Source organism: Callithrix jacchus, chromosome 4 (genome assembly GCF_049354715.1).
Source record: "Callithrix jacchus isolate 240 chromosome 4, calJac240_pri, whole genome shotgun sequence".
NCBI lineage: Eukaryota > Metazoa > Chordata > Mammalia > Primates > Cebidae > Callithrix > Callithrix jacchus.
Window position 1 is genome coordinate 25,080,050 of NC_133505.1, and position 15,989 is coordinate 25,096,038.

Here is a 15,989-nt window from a genome sequence, read left to right on the forward strand (position 1 = left end):
GCAGGAAAGATTTTTGTGACAATAATAATTCCTCCTGTTCCAATGAACGTGTCTGGAAGGAATACTGTTAAAGAGGTAAAATGAAAAACACCCTGTGCTTAGTTTAACAAATTTGTTTCTTATATAAAAATAGAGATGGTTTTTAAAACGTGAGTGAGGGACAAGTAGTATGGCAAGTTTTTGGGGAAATGGAATCAAGTTTTTAGGGATTTTCATAATTTGTAAAAAAAAAAAAATGTACACACATATTCAGATAACATCTAACAGATGCAAAGAGCTGGAGAAAAGGCTCCATGCACCCAAACATATACTTCAAGAATAGCAGTAATTAAGACATCCCACAGCAACATGCAAAGTTGGGGAGAGTCAGGAAAGAGCCTGGAGACAAGACACAGTTGACAGCCCAAGCCAATAAATCGCCAGACCCCTAAGGTACCTAAGAAACTCATTTCTCTCTAACAGCATGAAAACATAATTTACTTCTCCTAACAGAACTAAGAATGACCTGACCACAGGCTTCCGTATTGCACCTTTAATCCAAATGCACCTGGATTAAAGGTGAATTTGAGCCACAGACTATTCTCCATTCATAAGATGTAACCCAGAGAAAGGCAAGTCAGTATTGAGAGAAAGGATAAGCACAGACAACTGAAAACTAAGGTTATCAATTTCTGTAGCTACTAACACAACAAATCAGTCAAAAAATACTGAGGCACACTTATCTCATGAGATGTCATTAAGGATGGAGGAATTATGAAGGCAAAATAAGGCAAGCAAGGATGACTATACTGGTCTCATTGAGCTAATTGTTAGTGACATCAACAGAAAACATCAATGACATCCTTCCATGATGAGAAACATCTCAAGACTCACCTCATGCTTGGAGAAGAGCCGCACAGCCTCCAGCTGGTGGAAAACAGGGTAGTGCTGGGAGTCAATCTGGTCACGCCTGTAGACATCACCCACCACCAGGAAGGCATCCAGCCCTGCGTGCAGCAAGTCCCACTGGTGTGCAGATGTGTGCGCTCTCAGCATGTGAGTCCGATTCAGGTAATAGTTGTCCCCCTTCTTCCTGCTGGGGTGCTCAGCTGGGATGAGCAGGCTGTCAAAGTTCTGCCAGGTCGTGACCACTGGGGAAAGGTTGTCGTGGACAGAGAACAACGGGGTCCCAGAGCGGCCCACATACTGTTTGTAGAAGTGGTCCTTCACCCGCTCCTTGATCAGCCACAGAGGGTGATGCTGCTGGTTGTGCAGGTTCCTGCCAACCCTGGCGAGGACCTTCTGGGTGAGGTTGCTGTGGTCGTCCTGAGGGTAGGATTTGCCCAGCAGCTCCACCACACTGCCTGGGGCTCTTTGGGCAACACACTCTACTGCAGCAGGCCTTGAGTGCCAGGCCTGATGCTGATGGCCTCTGGAGATGTGACCGGCCTTACTCACCAGGTAGACATATGCATGAGAACCTCTCCTGAGAGCTGAGCCCACCATTGCAGAAACTTCTCACGGGTTCTGGAAAGAGCACACAGGCCAAACAGAAGTCAGGTGTCACTCTGTGAAAAGGGAGTGTGTTCTGTGTGTCTCCCACTAGCTCCCACTTAAACTACTACCATATCTCCCCAACTACAACCTCCAAACAGCTGAAAGAGCCAATTAAAGATACCTGCTGACTGACTGTGATACTTAATGCACGAAATCAAAAGATTTAGATCACTTTTAGAACTAAATCTTTTGAGATCCCTAATCTCCAGCTGTCATTCCTTTGTCATTCAGATTCTTGGCTTTGTAGAAAATCTCCTTTAATATGTTATCGTGTCCTGAACTCGTGATGTGGAAAAAAAAAACTTTAAATGTGACAACCTACATTGGAAAACCAAAAAACTTTAGAGGGATCGCCTAAAATACAGTACTTAATCGGACCCTAGTAAGGGTCCCACTAACACAGGAAGCAAATGATTGGCTAGAGGCCTCTGAAGGAGAGAGGAAGATTGTAAGAAGAGAAGAGATTATAAGAGCCATCCCTCACATTTCTGCCATTGATTCTTACAACTACAGAGTTCTCCTTATCTTTGACATAGCATAGCTTCTGGATTAATTCACTAGATCACAAAGTGACATTACTAATTTTTTTTTTAAGTTTTAAACAAAATACATCACTTTAGATTGTGATTAACTTTAATATTTTAAAAATAAAATAGAAACCCTAAGAAAATGTTATACAAAGTCATAGGCTATACCAACGGACAGTCGAAACTATTTTTCAAATGCAAACCTTCTCACATCTGGTCATGTCGTTTGAATGTAACATCTTTGTGGCATCCTCTCAATTACACCTTTTCTTGGTAAAAAGGCAAATTTCTACTACACACCCACAATTAACCAGAAACAAGACTAAACTTGTTGGGAAAGAGTGACAGAGCAGCCAGAAGACAGAGCACTGACTTAGATTTTTAAGTAAATAAAATGCCTAGAATTTAATAAAATCACCAAACTTTACAGCTGAAAGTCACCTCAGATGTAATTTAGTACAAGCAGTTCAAGTCACAGATGAGGTGAGAAGGACCTAAGTATAACTGACGAAATGCTAACAGAGGGGAAGAGTTCAATAAGACAACACAAAGGGCTGTGGTCACTGAGACAGTGTTTTCTCCCCACTCCCACAGAAGCCAGTTTTAAACCCACTCAGGGATCCCAATGAGAGTCGTAAGATGTCACATCCCAATGTTCATAAATAACTTATGTAATTAAACTTACATTATAAAAATCAGTCTTCTAAAATGTGGACTTCTTATCTATTGGGCTACTTTAAAGCATGTAACTATGTGGTTGTGTTATTTCAAGGGCCATGCAATCATACCAAGAAAATATACAACTTCGTGATATGAAGCTGCATTAGGAGAGAATTATATTGTTCCGAGTCACTATCAAAGCACAGTCTGTCCCTGGGCAACACAATCCACCTGACTCAAAATTGGAACTGAGGATATCTAGCTGCAAGTTGAAATGCTGTGCTTGTGTGTGATGGCTTATTAGAAGTTGTGCACAGTACCTTTGTCTGAGACTGTCATCATGTCAGACATTTTCAGAGATACCCAGAAACTCTGGTTTTATTCATTTACGGCGTGATTTTGTCAGAGGTGTTTCAAAAGGGCTTTTGACCGAGCTTCCACTGAAATGTCTTCCCATCTACAGTGTTCAGTGACTTGTCACTGCAGTGGATATGAATTTTAAATATGCAAATGCAGCCTTACACACCTTACCACAAAGTCAAACTGTTAGGCTATTAGCTACCTAACTCAGCACCCTTGCCAAAACACAAGAAAGCCTTTCTTCCCTCCAAAGGCATATGCCGTTAGACAAAGTTCAGAATTGTTCTGGGAAAGGTGCTTCTGATGCAGTTATTTGTGGGCTTCTGTCAATGCTTTTCTATTCCAGTTTCACATCCAAACCCATACTTAGGTTCCATTCCCAGGTATGCATCCCAGACTCGTGTCCCTTCCTTGCTCTCCTGACGCATCCCCAGCTTGCCAATGAAAGTCTGATGTTCTTGTCCTCGTTTTCAGGCCTTCTATCTGCTCAGCCTTGCTTACATTCTCCACTGTCATTCGCCCCACCCAGAAAAGTAGATGTCCTTTCTATTATCATCGCTAACAGAGAGAGATGAATGACTACAGGAGCTTTCTCACTTCTATTTGAGAAATGACTTCCTTTCCTTCCACCTCTATCAAATTTCTCTGTAAGAAATATATCATCTGGAAATACATAAGAGACCCAGGAGGATAACATCATCGACATTCATACTTCTACTAATACACTGTTCTTCCACTTCATCCCTTCAACAGTTCTGTGATGCAGGCATTGTTCTTAACCATTTTACCAACAAGGTACATCAAGCTCATAAAGATCACATAACTAGCATAAATTCATATGCCTAGCTAGCCATGAGACAAAGTTCAGAATTCTGAGCAATTCAAATATAGCTGACCCTCGACAACATGGATTGAACTGTGTGGATCCACATATATGCAGATTCTTTCCAATAACAGTTACACTGAGTGTCCCTGCCTCTCCTGCCTCCCCTTCCACCTCCTCTACCTCGTCTACCTCTGCCACCCCTGAGAAGGCAAGACCACAACCCCTCCTCTTCCTCCTCAGTGTACTCAACGTGAAGATGGTAAGAATGAAGATCTTTAGGATGATCTACTTCCACTTAATAAACAGCAAACATATTTTCTTTCCTCGTGATTTTAATAATATTTTCTTTTCTCTAGTTTATTGTAAGAATACAGTATATAATGCCTATAACATATAATCAGGCCAAGTGTGGTGGCTCACATCTGTAATCCCAGCACTTTGGGAGGCCGAAGCAGGCCGATCACAAGGTCAGGAGTTCAAGACCAGCCTGACCAACATAGTGAAACCCCATCTCTACTCAAAAAAAACCAAAAAATGTGTTAATCATTTATGTTATCAATAAAGCCTCCAGTTAATAACAGGCTGTTAGTAGTTAATTCTGGGAAAGTCAAAAGGTGTATGTGAATTTTCAATTGACTAGGGGAGGGAAATCAGTGCCTCCTAACCCTCAGTCAAGTGCATTTCTTGGTAGGATGTGGTGGCTTACGCCTATGATCCTAACACTTTGGAAGGCCAAGGCGGGAGGATCACTTAGACCCAGAAGTTCGAGAGCAGCCTGGGCAACATGGTAAGACCCTGTGTACACACACACACACACACACACACACACCCATCCTTTAATATATTAGCCTGGTATGGTGGCACACACCTATAGTCCCAGTTCCTGGGGAGCTAAGGCAGGAGGATTGCATGAGTCCAGGAGTTCAAGGCTGCAATGAGCCATGATCACACCACTGCACTCCAGCCTGGGTGACAGAGTGAGACCCTGCCTGATTTAAAAAAAAAAAAAGTATACTTCTCAGTCAAAGGTCCAAGAATGTTAAATTCAAATGGTATCTCTGCAATGACCTCTCTTAACTGCTATTTTATCTAATTGAAATTATACTTCAAGGCATTTTAAATACATAAATAAATGCGTGAATAAGTAAATCCAATAAAACACATTAGCTTAGATAGTAAAAATGACATAACTACAGATCTAAGGGCCAAATCTGCCCACAGTTGTCTGTTTAAGTGGGTTTTTTTTGCTTTGGTTTGGCTATTTTTGTTTCTGAGACAGGGTGCCACTCTGTCACCTAGGCTGGAGTGCACACTCCAGCATCGACCTCCCAGACTCAAGTGATCCTCCTGTCTCAGGCTCCAGTGCCCTCCAGCCCCAGAGATAGCTGGGATTACAGGTGCAAGCCACTACGCCAGGTGAATTTTTGTATTTTTCGTAGAGATGGGGTTTTGCTGTATTGCCCAGGCTGGTCTCAAACATCTGGACTCAAGTTATCTGCCCACTTCAGCCTCCCAAAGTGCTAGGATTACAGGCATGAGCCAGCGTGCCTTGCCCATAGTCTGCTTTTACAAATAAAGTTTGTGGAACATGGCCACAGCCATTGTTGATTTATCATCTACAGCAGCTTTCTTGCTACCAAGGTAAGATTGAGTAGATGCAGTAGAGACTGTATGGCCCACAAAGCCTAAATACTTACGAGTAGGTCTGTTATGGAAAGTTTCCTGAGCCCTGTTTTAGCTTAAGCTACTGAAAAATTTTTCTACACTATTAATAAAACCTTCATAGTCACAAAGATATGTAGATTATAAAGTCAAAAAAAGGAACATGAATACAAATGTGGACATGAAGTATGTTAGCCCTGGTACAAAAGTAACAATCAGACCAACTATAAGAAGAGAAAATACAATATAATGGGCAATAGGCCAGACTTTGCAGAGATAGCAATGTGGGTTTGATCTTAAGTGGATCTCTTAGGTGCCATGTATCACCCTTAGAAACATTATTTGACCTTTCTGGCCCTCAAGGTCCTCATCCATAAAACAGAAAAGTAATACCTATCTCATAAACAAAAGATTACACTAGATTCTGTTCATCAGCTAATTAACTCATTGCCAACTGTGTAAGAGATAAAATGAGCTGAATTCAGAGTTAAAAGTGAGCCAGAGCTTTCTAGAGATCAGGTAACAGAGAAACTGGTAATGTCATTCACTGAGACCGAGAACTCAGAATCAATTTCTGTTATTTGTCTGTTCAGATCATCTTTTATAGAAGGAAACAGATTTGGACATATATGGAAGTTCAGTATGAATGAGAGAGCCACATTACAATTTCTGTAAGGTAATTCAAGTTATATTATAGTTTTAAAATGAGGTAAGACATTAGTCCTAGAAATGTAGACCTTGGAGGTAATTTGCATAGACGTAAGAGTTAATATCACAAGGGTATACAAGAATCCATGGGAGGGTAACAGTTGATATGACAAGGGTATATAAGAATCCATGGGAAGGTAAGAGTTAAGCAGAAATGGGCAAAAAAATAGAAGAGCACTTGGAACTTATCATATTTAAGGGAAGGGGATGTAAGGAATAAGACAAAGGGGACCTGAGGGTGCCACAGCACAAAAGTCAGGGGAAAAGACATCGCAAAGGAAACAGAGGCCTTTTCTGAACCTAAATACCTCTCAATGTGCAATCTTTGGTATGCCATATTATTACTACCTGCTATTATCTGTATTCCTACTAGACTGCGTGGTTCTTGAGTAGAACACACAAACACATATACATACGCACACTCCTCCCCTCTCTCCTCTCCTCCACTCTTCCCTCCCCCTCCCCCTCCCCTCTCTCCTCTCCCCTCTCCCCTTTTCCCTCCCCCTCCCCTCTCCCCTCTCCCCTCCGCACTCTCCCCTCTCCCCTCCCCTCTTCCCTCTTCCCTCCCCACTCTCCCCTCTCCCTTCTTCCCTCTTCCCTCCCCACCCTCCCCTCCCCCTCCCCTCTCCCCTCCCTCTCTCCTCTCCCCTCTCCCCTCTCCCCTCTCCTCTTCCCTCTCCCCTCTCCCCTTTCCCCTCTCTCCTCTCCCCTCTCCCCTCTCCCCTCTCTCCTCTCCCCTCTCCCCTCTCCCCTCCCTCTCTCTTTCTCTCAACCTAGCACTACATCTGCTACTGGATGAAAGAGGAGGGAAGAAGAGAAATAGGAGGAAAGAGAAAGAATGGAAAGAAATTGGTCGGTAAGGTCAAACTAAACAAAGAGGGCTGCCTCTTTGGTAGTGGCAGTAAAGAACTATTAAAACACTCAATAGAGTGAAGAGACAATCACAAAATGGGAAAAAGTATTTACAAGCCATACCTCTAGGAAGAAGTTCATGTCCAAAATATATAAGGAACTCATGCAACTCAATAGCAAGAAAGCAAATAACTTAAAAATGGGCAAAGGATCTGAATAAACGTTTCTCAAAAGAAGACATATAAATGTCCAACAAGTATCTGAAAAAATCCTCAAAATCACTAGTCATCAGAGAAATGCACATCAAAACCACAATCAAAACTCACTTTACACCTGTTGGAACAGCTATTACCAAAAAGAGAAATGATAAATGTTGGTGAGGATGTAGAGAAAAGGGAACTCTTGTACACTCCTGGTGGGAACTTAGATGAGGTTAACCATTAGCGGAAACAGTATGGAGCTTCAAAAAAATTAAAAATAGAACTATTAATATATGATCCAGCAATCCCACTTCTGAGTATATATCCGTAGGAAATGAAATCTCCATGTCAAAGAGACATCCGCACTCTCTTGTTCACTGTGGCATTATTCACAATGGCTAAGATGTGTGATCAACCTAAATGTCCATAAATAGATGAGTGCATAAAGAAAATGTGATGTGTGCATACAATAGAATATTATTGATCCTTTAGATAGAAGGCAATCCTGTGATTTGTGACAATAAGGATGAACTTGGAGAACTCTCGCTCTCTCTCTCTTGCCCCCTCTCTCTGAATCTTGCGTTCCCTCTATTTCTCAACATGAAAATAACATATACCTTGCATTGGTAATAGGAAGGTAAAAAGCATAACAGTATCTTGAAGGAACATAATAGGCACTCAATAAATGGCAGCTACTATCATTACTGTTACTATTTCTATCACTACTATTGGAATACAGCTGTCTGGAATGTCCAAACAGTGGGCATGGTGGTCAAGTGCCCTTCTCCACAAGACCACTCTAAGAAGTAACATTTCAAAAGGTATCTGAAGCATCTGTTACATGGCCATGGATCACATTTGGATTATTTTGCTTGTTTTTCATTTTGGACACATTCAGAAGCTGTAAGCTTTCTTTATTACTATAAACCGGCACAGTAACAACAACTAGTCAAAACTGAATAAATGTTTATCGTTAGAATTAATGAGTTTTATAATGGTTTCAACAGTCCTTTCAACCCCCCTCATTCTTGTGTGTAAAGAAAACACTAGGTAGTACATAAACTCTACTGGACTGATTATTTCTCTCCAGCATAATTAGCTTAAGGAAAATAGCCAGTGGTGAGCAACATAACCCATACATGGTCACCACTATACAAAAGTGTTCAAGCACAATGTATAACCACCAGATGAAATACTCAGAATTTCTATCAAGAAAAAAATGAAGCTTGGGTTCAGTCAACACGATTACACATTTTACTCTACTAAATAACAGTGGGAAAATGGCCAGCTTCCATTAACTTTTACTGGTACAAAGGCAAGTCAATACAATGCTTTTGTTCCTGCTGACTAGTATGAACAAAAAGGGAAGGGCTGTAAGCAGGCAGTTTCCTGTATTACTCAGGAAAGGGTTATCAGTGCAACATTTCTAGAAAGAAATTCAGCACTATCAAGAGACTTAAAACTGTTCATATCTTTGGACAGGGTAATTACCCTTCTAGGAATTTATCACAAGGAAATAATGTAAATGAAGACAGAAGTTAAACACAAAGAAGTTTCACTACAGTATTATTTATAATACAAAAAATATATAAACCACATAAATGTCCCAAAACAAGGGAATGATTAAGCAAATTATAGGAGAACCATACAAGAAAATATTATGCAGTCATTAAATATAATGGTTGTAAAGACCTTTAACGATATGACTATATAAAGTGATAAATAGGAGATAAAATTGTATGCACAATATCATCTTAACTCTATAAATATATATCTACCTATAAACACATGCATATGGTATTTAGAAACCATGAGAAGAACTAGCCGAAAGATTTCATAGCAATTACCCCAGTACTTATTTTCTATTTTATGTATTTATATTTCCAAATATTCTAAATAGACATTCATTATATTTTAAATTAAAATTTAAAACTATTGCCCTATTTGACTAAGTTTCAACTGTGCTCTTGGTTTCTGAGTCTCCTTTGGTTCAGGTAATATAAGCCTGATCTTGTTTGTTTTGCTAAAAATGTCTTGAATACTGGCATCAATTTTTCTAAATTCAGAACATCCTCCTGCTACTAACATAACATGATAAATTTTAAACTGCACAAGCTCAGCTCCTGATCCTGGTTACCCTATCCAGACCGTATTTCTGAGTGGAAGTTTAAAATTTTTCAAAATTCACATGCAAATGAAATCAATTATCAGGGACAGGGTCACACATTTTCTAGATCTCTACCTGGCAGAACATTTCGGGGCTATTCTTAGAGGGACTTTGTTTAATACTCAAAGAATAAGGTCACCAGAAGGACAGCTTGGATGTGTAGAAGAACAGAAAATGCTGGGTCTACAAATTCTAGAACTAACTGGGCACCAGGAAAACCTATCTCCCACTGGCTCTGTTGAAATAAATATAAATGTTTAAAATGGAAATACTCATATTTTTCATGCCAAATGACCCAGGCAGTAATTACCTGGAGACATGTGTACCTTTCCCACTAGAACACAACCCTTTGAGGGCAGGAGCCATTCATTTTATTGTTTCTATAAGACGGTCAGGCACAGGAAGTAAGTGCCCCAAGAAAGTACTACTTCCATGAATGAATTAATGAAAAAAATGAATGAATGGCTCTCATACCACAGTGCTACAATTGTTTCTAGTGAGCTCAAGAAAAACAAGTTTCATAGTATCATTCAACCAATATAGGGCCAAATGAACAGTGCACTTTGAAATCATCAATTTGAAGTAATAGAAAATGCCTGAAAGAAAATTTTAATATACAGTTGTACCAAGAGCACCTCACACTCTTTTCTTGAGTTTCATCCATTTAGACTCAATTATTAATTTTCAGAGAATCTGGTGTACCTAATTTCTAGAAATCATTGCAGGCCCTCATACAATGACCTTGCTTCTAGATTGGGCACTTTAACAGCCTTGAAGAAGTGAATAACCTCTTTTCTGTAATGGTTTATCAGGGTATGTTTTTCTGATTGATTCTGGAGCAAGTAGGTGATAAAAGGGGAGCCCTCAAGGCAGGAAGCTGCAGCTCTGCACATGAGAGTGTCCACAATTCAGAACTCCAGCAGCCCCTTACTATTGACAAATGCTCTTGACTTGCATGGATAAATATAAGTATTTTTAGGTCCAATGACTATTTACTTATCTATCATTGGTCTCAACAATGTATTTAAAGCATGGTTTATAATTATCAGCAAGAACTTGGCACTGGACTTCACTGCTCGGGGCACATGGCTTCCATGGGTTGGCAAAGGCTCAATACAATATTAATGAGTATGCCATTTGTCAAGACAATTATGCAAGGACTTGGCAGATACGCAAAGAGGGCAAGCCTTACAAGAAACAGTGCCAGGGCATATGGATCAGAGAGCCCAAGGAATCCTTTGACACTTTGGTCTCCTTTTGTAATAGTTACCTTTTGTGCAGATGATGTCTTTTTAAAAAATTGAGTCTAATGGGGAAAAAAGTAGTGAGGGAAGCAATTCTAAAATAATTATTATCTCAATATACAATGCCATCTTCCTCATTAAGAAGAGATATCTTGGGCCAGGCGCGGTGGTTTAGGCCTGTAATCCCAGCACTTTGGGAGGCCGAGGTGGGTGAATCACGAGGTCAAGAGATAGAGACCATCCTGGTCAACATGGTGAAACCCCGTCTCTACTAAAAAATACAAAAAATTAGCTGGGCATGGTGGCAAGTGCCTGTAATCCCAGCTACTCGGGAGGCTGAGGCAGGAGAATTGCCTGAACCCAGGAGGCGGAGGTTGCGGTGAGCCGAGATCGCGCCACTGCACTCCAGCCTGGGTAACAAGAGCGAAACTTCGTCTCAAAAAAAAAAAAAAGAAGAAGAAGAAGAGATATCTTGGCTGAGTGCGGTGGCTCCTGCCTGTAATCCCAGCACTTTGGGAGGGCAGGGTGTGTAGATCACCTAAGGTCAGGAGTTCAAGACCAGCCTGGCCAACATGGCAAAATCCTGCCTGTACTAAAAATATAAAAATTAGCCGGGCACAGTGATGTGCACCTGTAATCTCAGCTACTCAGGGGGCTGGGCTAAAAAAAAAAAAAAAACAGCTTTTCATCACTATAATTCAGTTGAGAAATGACTATCAATACTATTCTCTGCTAATAAATGCCGTACGTTCAAGAATGAGAGATTTGAAGGTATTCTGTCACACTGGAAACTTCTATACTCATGAGAAACATATCTTGTGACAAGCATAACAACAAATGGAAAAATACAACTTTTAAAAGTTTCTTTTTTAGACCCAAATCATAGTACGTAATTCCAAAAGAAATTGGTTTTGCTGTCATAAGTCAAAAGGTTAAAATCTGTAATTACATGAATACATAAAAGAATGACTAGAGACTAAAGATGCTACAACATTTGAGGATAAGTATCTAAAGATATCACCATATTTGGAATTGTATCATTCTTTTGCTATTTTTTTTTTTTACTTTTAAAAAATATCATCAGTTAAAATTAAGTTCATGTTACCAATATCCATTAGTACGAATGCTTTCTGAAACGTAACAGGGAAAAATATTCCTCTCAATAAATGGAAAAAGCACAATATACTCTCTCTCTCTCTCTCTCACACACACACACACACACACACACACACATCAAAATCACCCTTCACGCTTTTTAACATCTCAACAAAATCATTTAGTTTTGTTTTTAACAAATGGTATTCAATGAACTATAGTTCTACATATTCCATATTTGGGGAATGTTGGCACAATTAATTATCCATGATATTCAGCATTTAAAAGAATTTTGTAATAATCTTACTATGTACATTTGTATAACAGTTTTAAAATTAAAAATATTCAGCTAATGAAAAAGAATGAATTTTTCACCCACAAACAATTTAGCAAGCAGAATAGTTATGGCAAGTAAAATTAAATTTTTTAAAAGTCAACTCTCTAAACCGCACATTAAAAACTATTTTAAGCAATTAAAAACATTACTGTGCTACAGAAGAAATAGCTTCCAGATGAAAAAATTCTTTTCTCCTAAATATTCTAAGTAAACTGATTATTTATAAGATTCTCTAAATGAAGTCATTGCATGTAAACTCCTGGCTCTTGACTATAGTGCAGCAATTACACGAAGGCTTTGACAGTCTTTACACTCACAGTTAGCCAGTTAGAGTCTAACAGCCCGAAATATGTATCTACTACAAATGGTAAAGCAGCAGCATCTTCTCTTTGAAGTCTTTTCTTTCTTCGTTCTTTAACCCTCATACCACCACTATGGAAGACATCCATTAATCTGTGAAAACCGTGCCAACTGACCCAAAGTACTCAAGTGGCGGCACACCAGGATTTAAAGCAAGTTCACCTGACTCCCACCTGGTTCTATTCCATCCCTGCTATTGCCATTGCCTCCCCTCTCCTAATGAATATTAATCTACCTTGCATTTTTCAATAGAGGTAGTCCTAGTAAGTTTTTTATAAATTTTTTTAAATCAAAACACATCTTCCCACTGACATAATTTATAATTCCAGAGACGTTTTATCTCTATGCAAAGCATAACTTTCTGTCTATGCGCTCCTCAGGGAAAACTGAGCCATCTCTCCTCTCTTCCCAATTGTCTTCTGTACAAACCTCACTCATGGCACATGAAACACTCACTAAACTTACCAGTGAGGATGCTAGTCCATCTGTCTGATGTTTAGCAACTTGGGCACAGGGATGTATGTCCTCAAGTTGCTTCAGACAATGTTTTGGACAATATGTTTGTCCTTAAAAGGAATGCTTTTCCAAATCAAAAGGAATAAACCCAGTATGAAAATTTATGTTATAAATTTCCAAATCACTGTTTAGCTAAGAAAAGATACTATTTATTAACTCACGATGACATCTCCAAAGCTTCATCTGCTTCCCATAGTGGATCTAGTGATGAGGTAGTTGAGAAACTAAGCACAGCACTGAAAGAAGTTCATTTAGCAAGTCCTTTGAAAGCACGGCAATCAAACAACTTTCTCTCTTACAATTCAGAGAAGGTTGTTCTACGCATGGTAAGTGATATCCTGAACATAGTGTCAAGATTGCTAGAAGAGTGGAATTCAGGCCTACACGTCAGAGTTCCATTAACCCCAAACAGCCCCATCACACTGTGCTCTCTGCCAAAATTCTCCTGGTTTAAAAAAAAAAAAAAAAAAGCCCTCCACTTCTCTATAATCTGTGTAGGTCTGTTGTAAGGATTAGCAATACATGAAATAATTTAGTTGAAATTTCAAAGTATATAAGAAATAATACATATGCAGTCCATTCTTCTCATCTGCAATAGTATAGTCTGTCAAGTTGCTACGACCACTGAATTAGGAAATAGTGAAGCACTGCTCCAAGGGGAAATATACAATTGGTTTCCTGAGAGCCTCTGGTCACATTTTTGTCGACTAATCAACACATAACCTTGTCTTACTGTGTTTCTGTTTAAAAATATTTAATACATATTATTGACTCATTAACATTGCACTCACAGCCAATAGCACTATATAATGCATACCGAAATGAAGCTCTTAACATACATGTTTTCTCTGTAAGGCACACCACAGCCTTCTTGCACTCAGAAACACTAAACAGCACTTTGCTCAGGTTTATCTGTCTAATCGACCTAATCTATCTGTCTATCATTTGACAGAGTCTCCCTCTATTACCCAGGCTGGAGGGCAGTGGCATGATCTCGGCTCACTACAATCTCTGCCTCCCAGGTTCAAGCGATTCTTGTGCCTCAGCTTCCCGAGTATCTGGGATTACAGGTGTGCACCACCACACTCGGCCAATTTTTTGCATTCTTAGTAGAGAGGAGGTTTCACCATGTTGGCCAGGCTGGTCTCGAACTCCTGGCCTCAGGTAATCCACCCACCTTGGCCTCCCAAATTGCTGCGATTACAGGCGTGAGCCACAGCACCTGGCCCAGTCTGGTCATTTTTTTTTTTTTTTGAGATGGAGTCTGGCTCTGTCACCCAGGCTAGAGGGCCCCAGCACAATCTCGGCTCACTGCAAACTCAACCTCCCGGGTTCAAGAAAGTCACTGCCTCAGTCTCCCAAGTAGCTGGGATTACAGGCGCCTGCCACCACACCCGGCTAATTTTTGTATTTTTAGTAGAGACAGGGTTTCACCATCTTGGCCAGGCTGAGTCTTGAACTCCTGACCTATGATCCACCTGCTTCGGCCTCCCAAAGTGCTGGGATTACAGGCATGAGCCACTGCGCCTGGCCCAGTCTGGTCATTTTTAAACAGCAAAATCACCAATAAAAAGCACAGAAAGGCATGAAATGTGCTACTAAATAGACCCTGAAAAGGATACTTGTTTACAGTTTGAGAGCTGAACATGCCAGAACATCACTGTGTTCAACCTCATCTGGAAGGATGTGAATCAGGCAACTCAGATTTATTCCCCCTGTTGTGAACATCTCTGCAAATGCCCATGAAAGCACATCAAGTGCTGATTTTGAGATTATAAAAAGATTTTAGAGAGCAGGCAAATTCACAAATACAGAATCCGTGAATAATACTGAATTGAGTATATATCAAGAAATTGATAGTTGTAGGTGTTTCCAAGGAAGAGAATGATGTGGCTAGGAGACAGCAGGGAAAGAAATTTCTGTTTTACCATACGACCTTCTAACCTTTTGCATGTTATACTGTGTGTGTGCATGTGTGTCCATGTGTGTTTGAATATTAGGACCACTGCTCAAAGAAAACAGCATTAAAAATCTAAAAACAGTAAAATTATCCTTTGGGTTCAAACAATTTTACTTTAGGAAGCAAACTAAAATTTAAAATGAGGAAATAGGAAAATAGAAGAAAATTCAAAAATGAAAAATCATAGATATTTACAGTCTCTCTACATTGAGGAAACTCAGAGCAGACTCCCATAGTGGAGAAATGACACAGAGAATTCTTTAAAAGCAAAGAATCCCATGACTATAAGCTCTGAAGTAATGCCAGAGGAGGTGGTGGGGGAGGCCACAAGAAATATGATACAAAATGAAAATACTTTAAAAATAATTATGTAGTAAGGACTACGTTTTACATACAAGTTATTTTTCCCAGGAAATTTGAACTTACTATCTGAAATAACGCTTAAAATAATTTTATATACAACAGTAGTTCTCAAAGTACAGTCCCAAGACCAGTGACATCAGTATCACCAGAGAAGATGTTAGATTCTCAAGCCCTACCCTAGACCCAAAAAATAGGAACTCTGGGGCAGGGCCCATCCTTCTCTACCCTAACAACTCTTCAGGGTGATTCTCATGCCAGCTATGGTTTGGGAACCACTAGCACAGAAATCCACTGAAGTGTTACTGTACTATTAAACAGAAGATATTAACATATTTTAAGCTTTTTTCAATGACCATGGCAATCCTTTAGAAAAATCTGCTGCATTCCATGCAGTCATCGTTGTTTAGTGTTTTTCACTTTTGCCCCTTTGTTTTTGGTTGGTCAGCAGATCCTCTACTGATATTATTATAATAGTACTCACAGCTCCTCCGTCCTCTCTGAGTCTAGACTTTCATGCTGGTGTAAGCTATCTGGGAAGCAAAATAATTAAGCTCATGAGAACTGAATAGTAAGCAGTTTCAATGAAGTTGGGTAAAGACCTAGGGAATAACTAGGG

General features: G+C 39.8%; 1 protein-coding gene across 16 annotated transcripts in view; it reads right to left on the bottom strand.

The window, feature by feature from the left end:
• FARS2 (phenylalanyl-tRNA synthetase 2, mitochondrial) overlaps positions 1-15,989 on the bottom strand; it is a 521,299-nt gene that overhangs the window by 411,226 nt on the left and 94,084 nt on the right. For 14 of the 16 annotated variants that reach the window (XR_013533783.1, XR_008480528.2, XR_013533782.1 and 11 more), the window contains one exon: positions 874-1,506. The exons of the other annotated variants lie outside the window; for them this stretch is intronic. Coding sequence is in view for 8 of the 14 variants with exons in the window: in XM_002746251.7 (XP_002746297.1) it covers positions 874-1,485 (612 nt within the window). In the remaining 6 variants the exon portion in view is untranslated. The remainder of the gene's footprint in view (positions 1-873; positions 1,507-15,989) is intronic. 16 annotated transcript variants of the gene reach the window in all.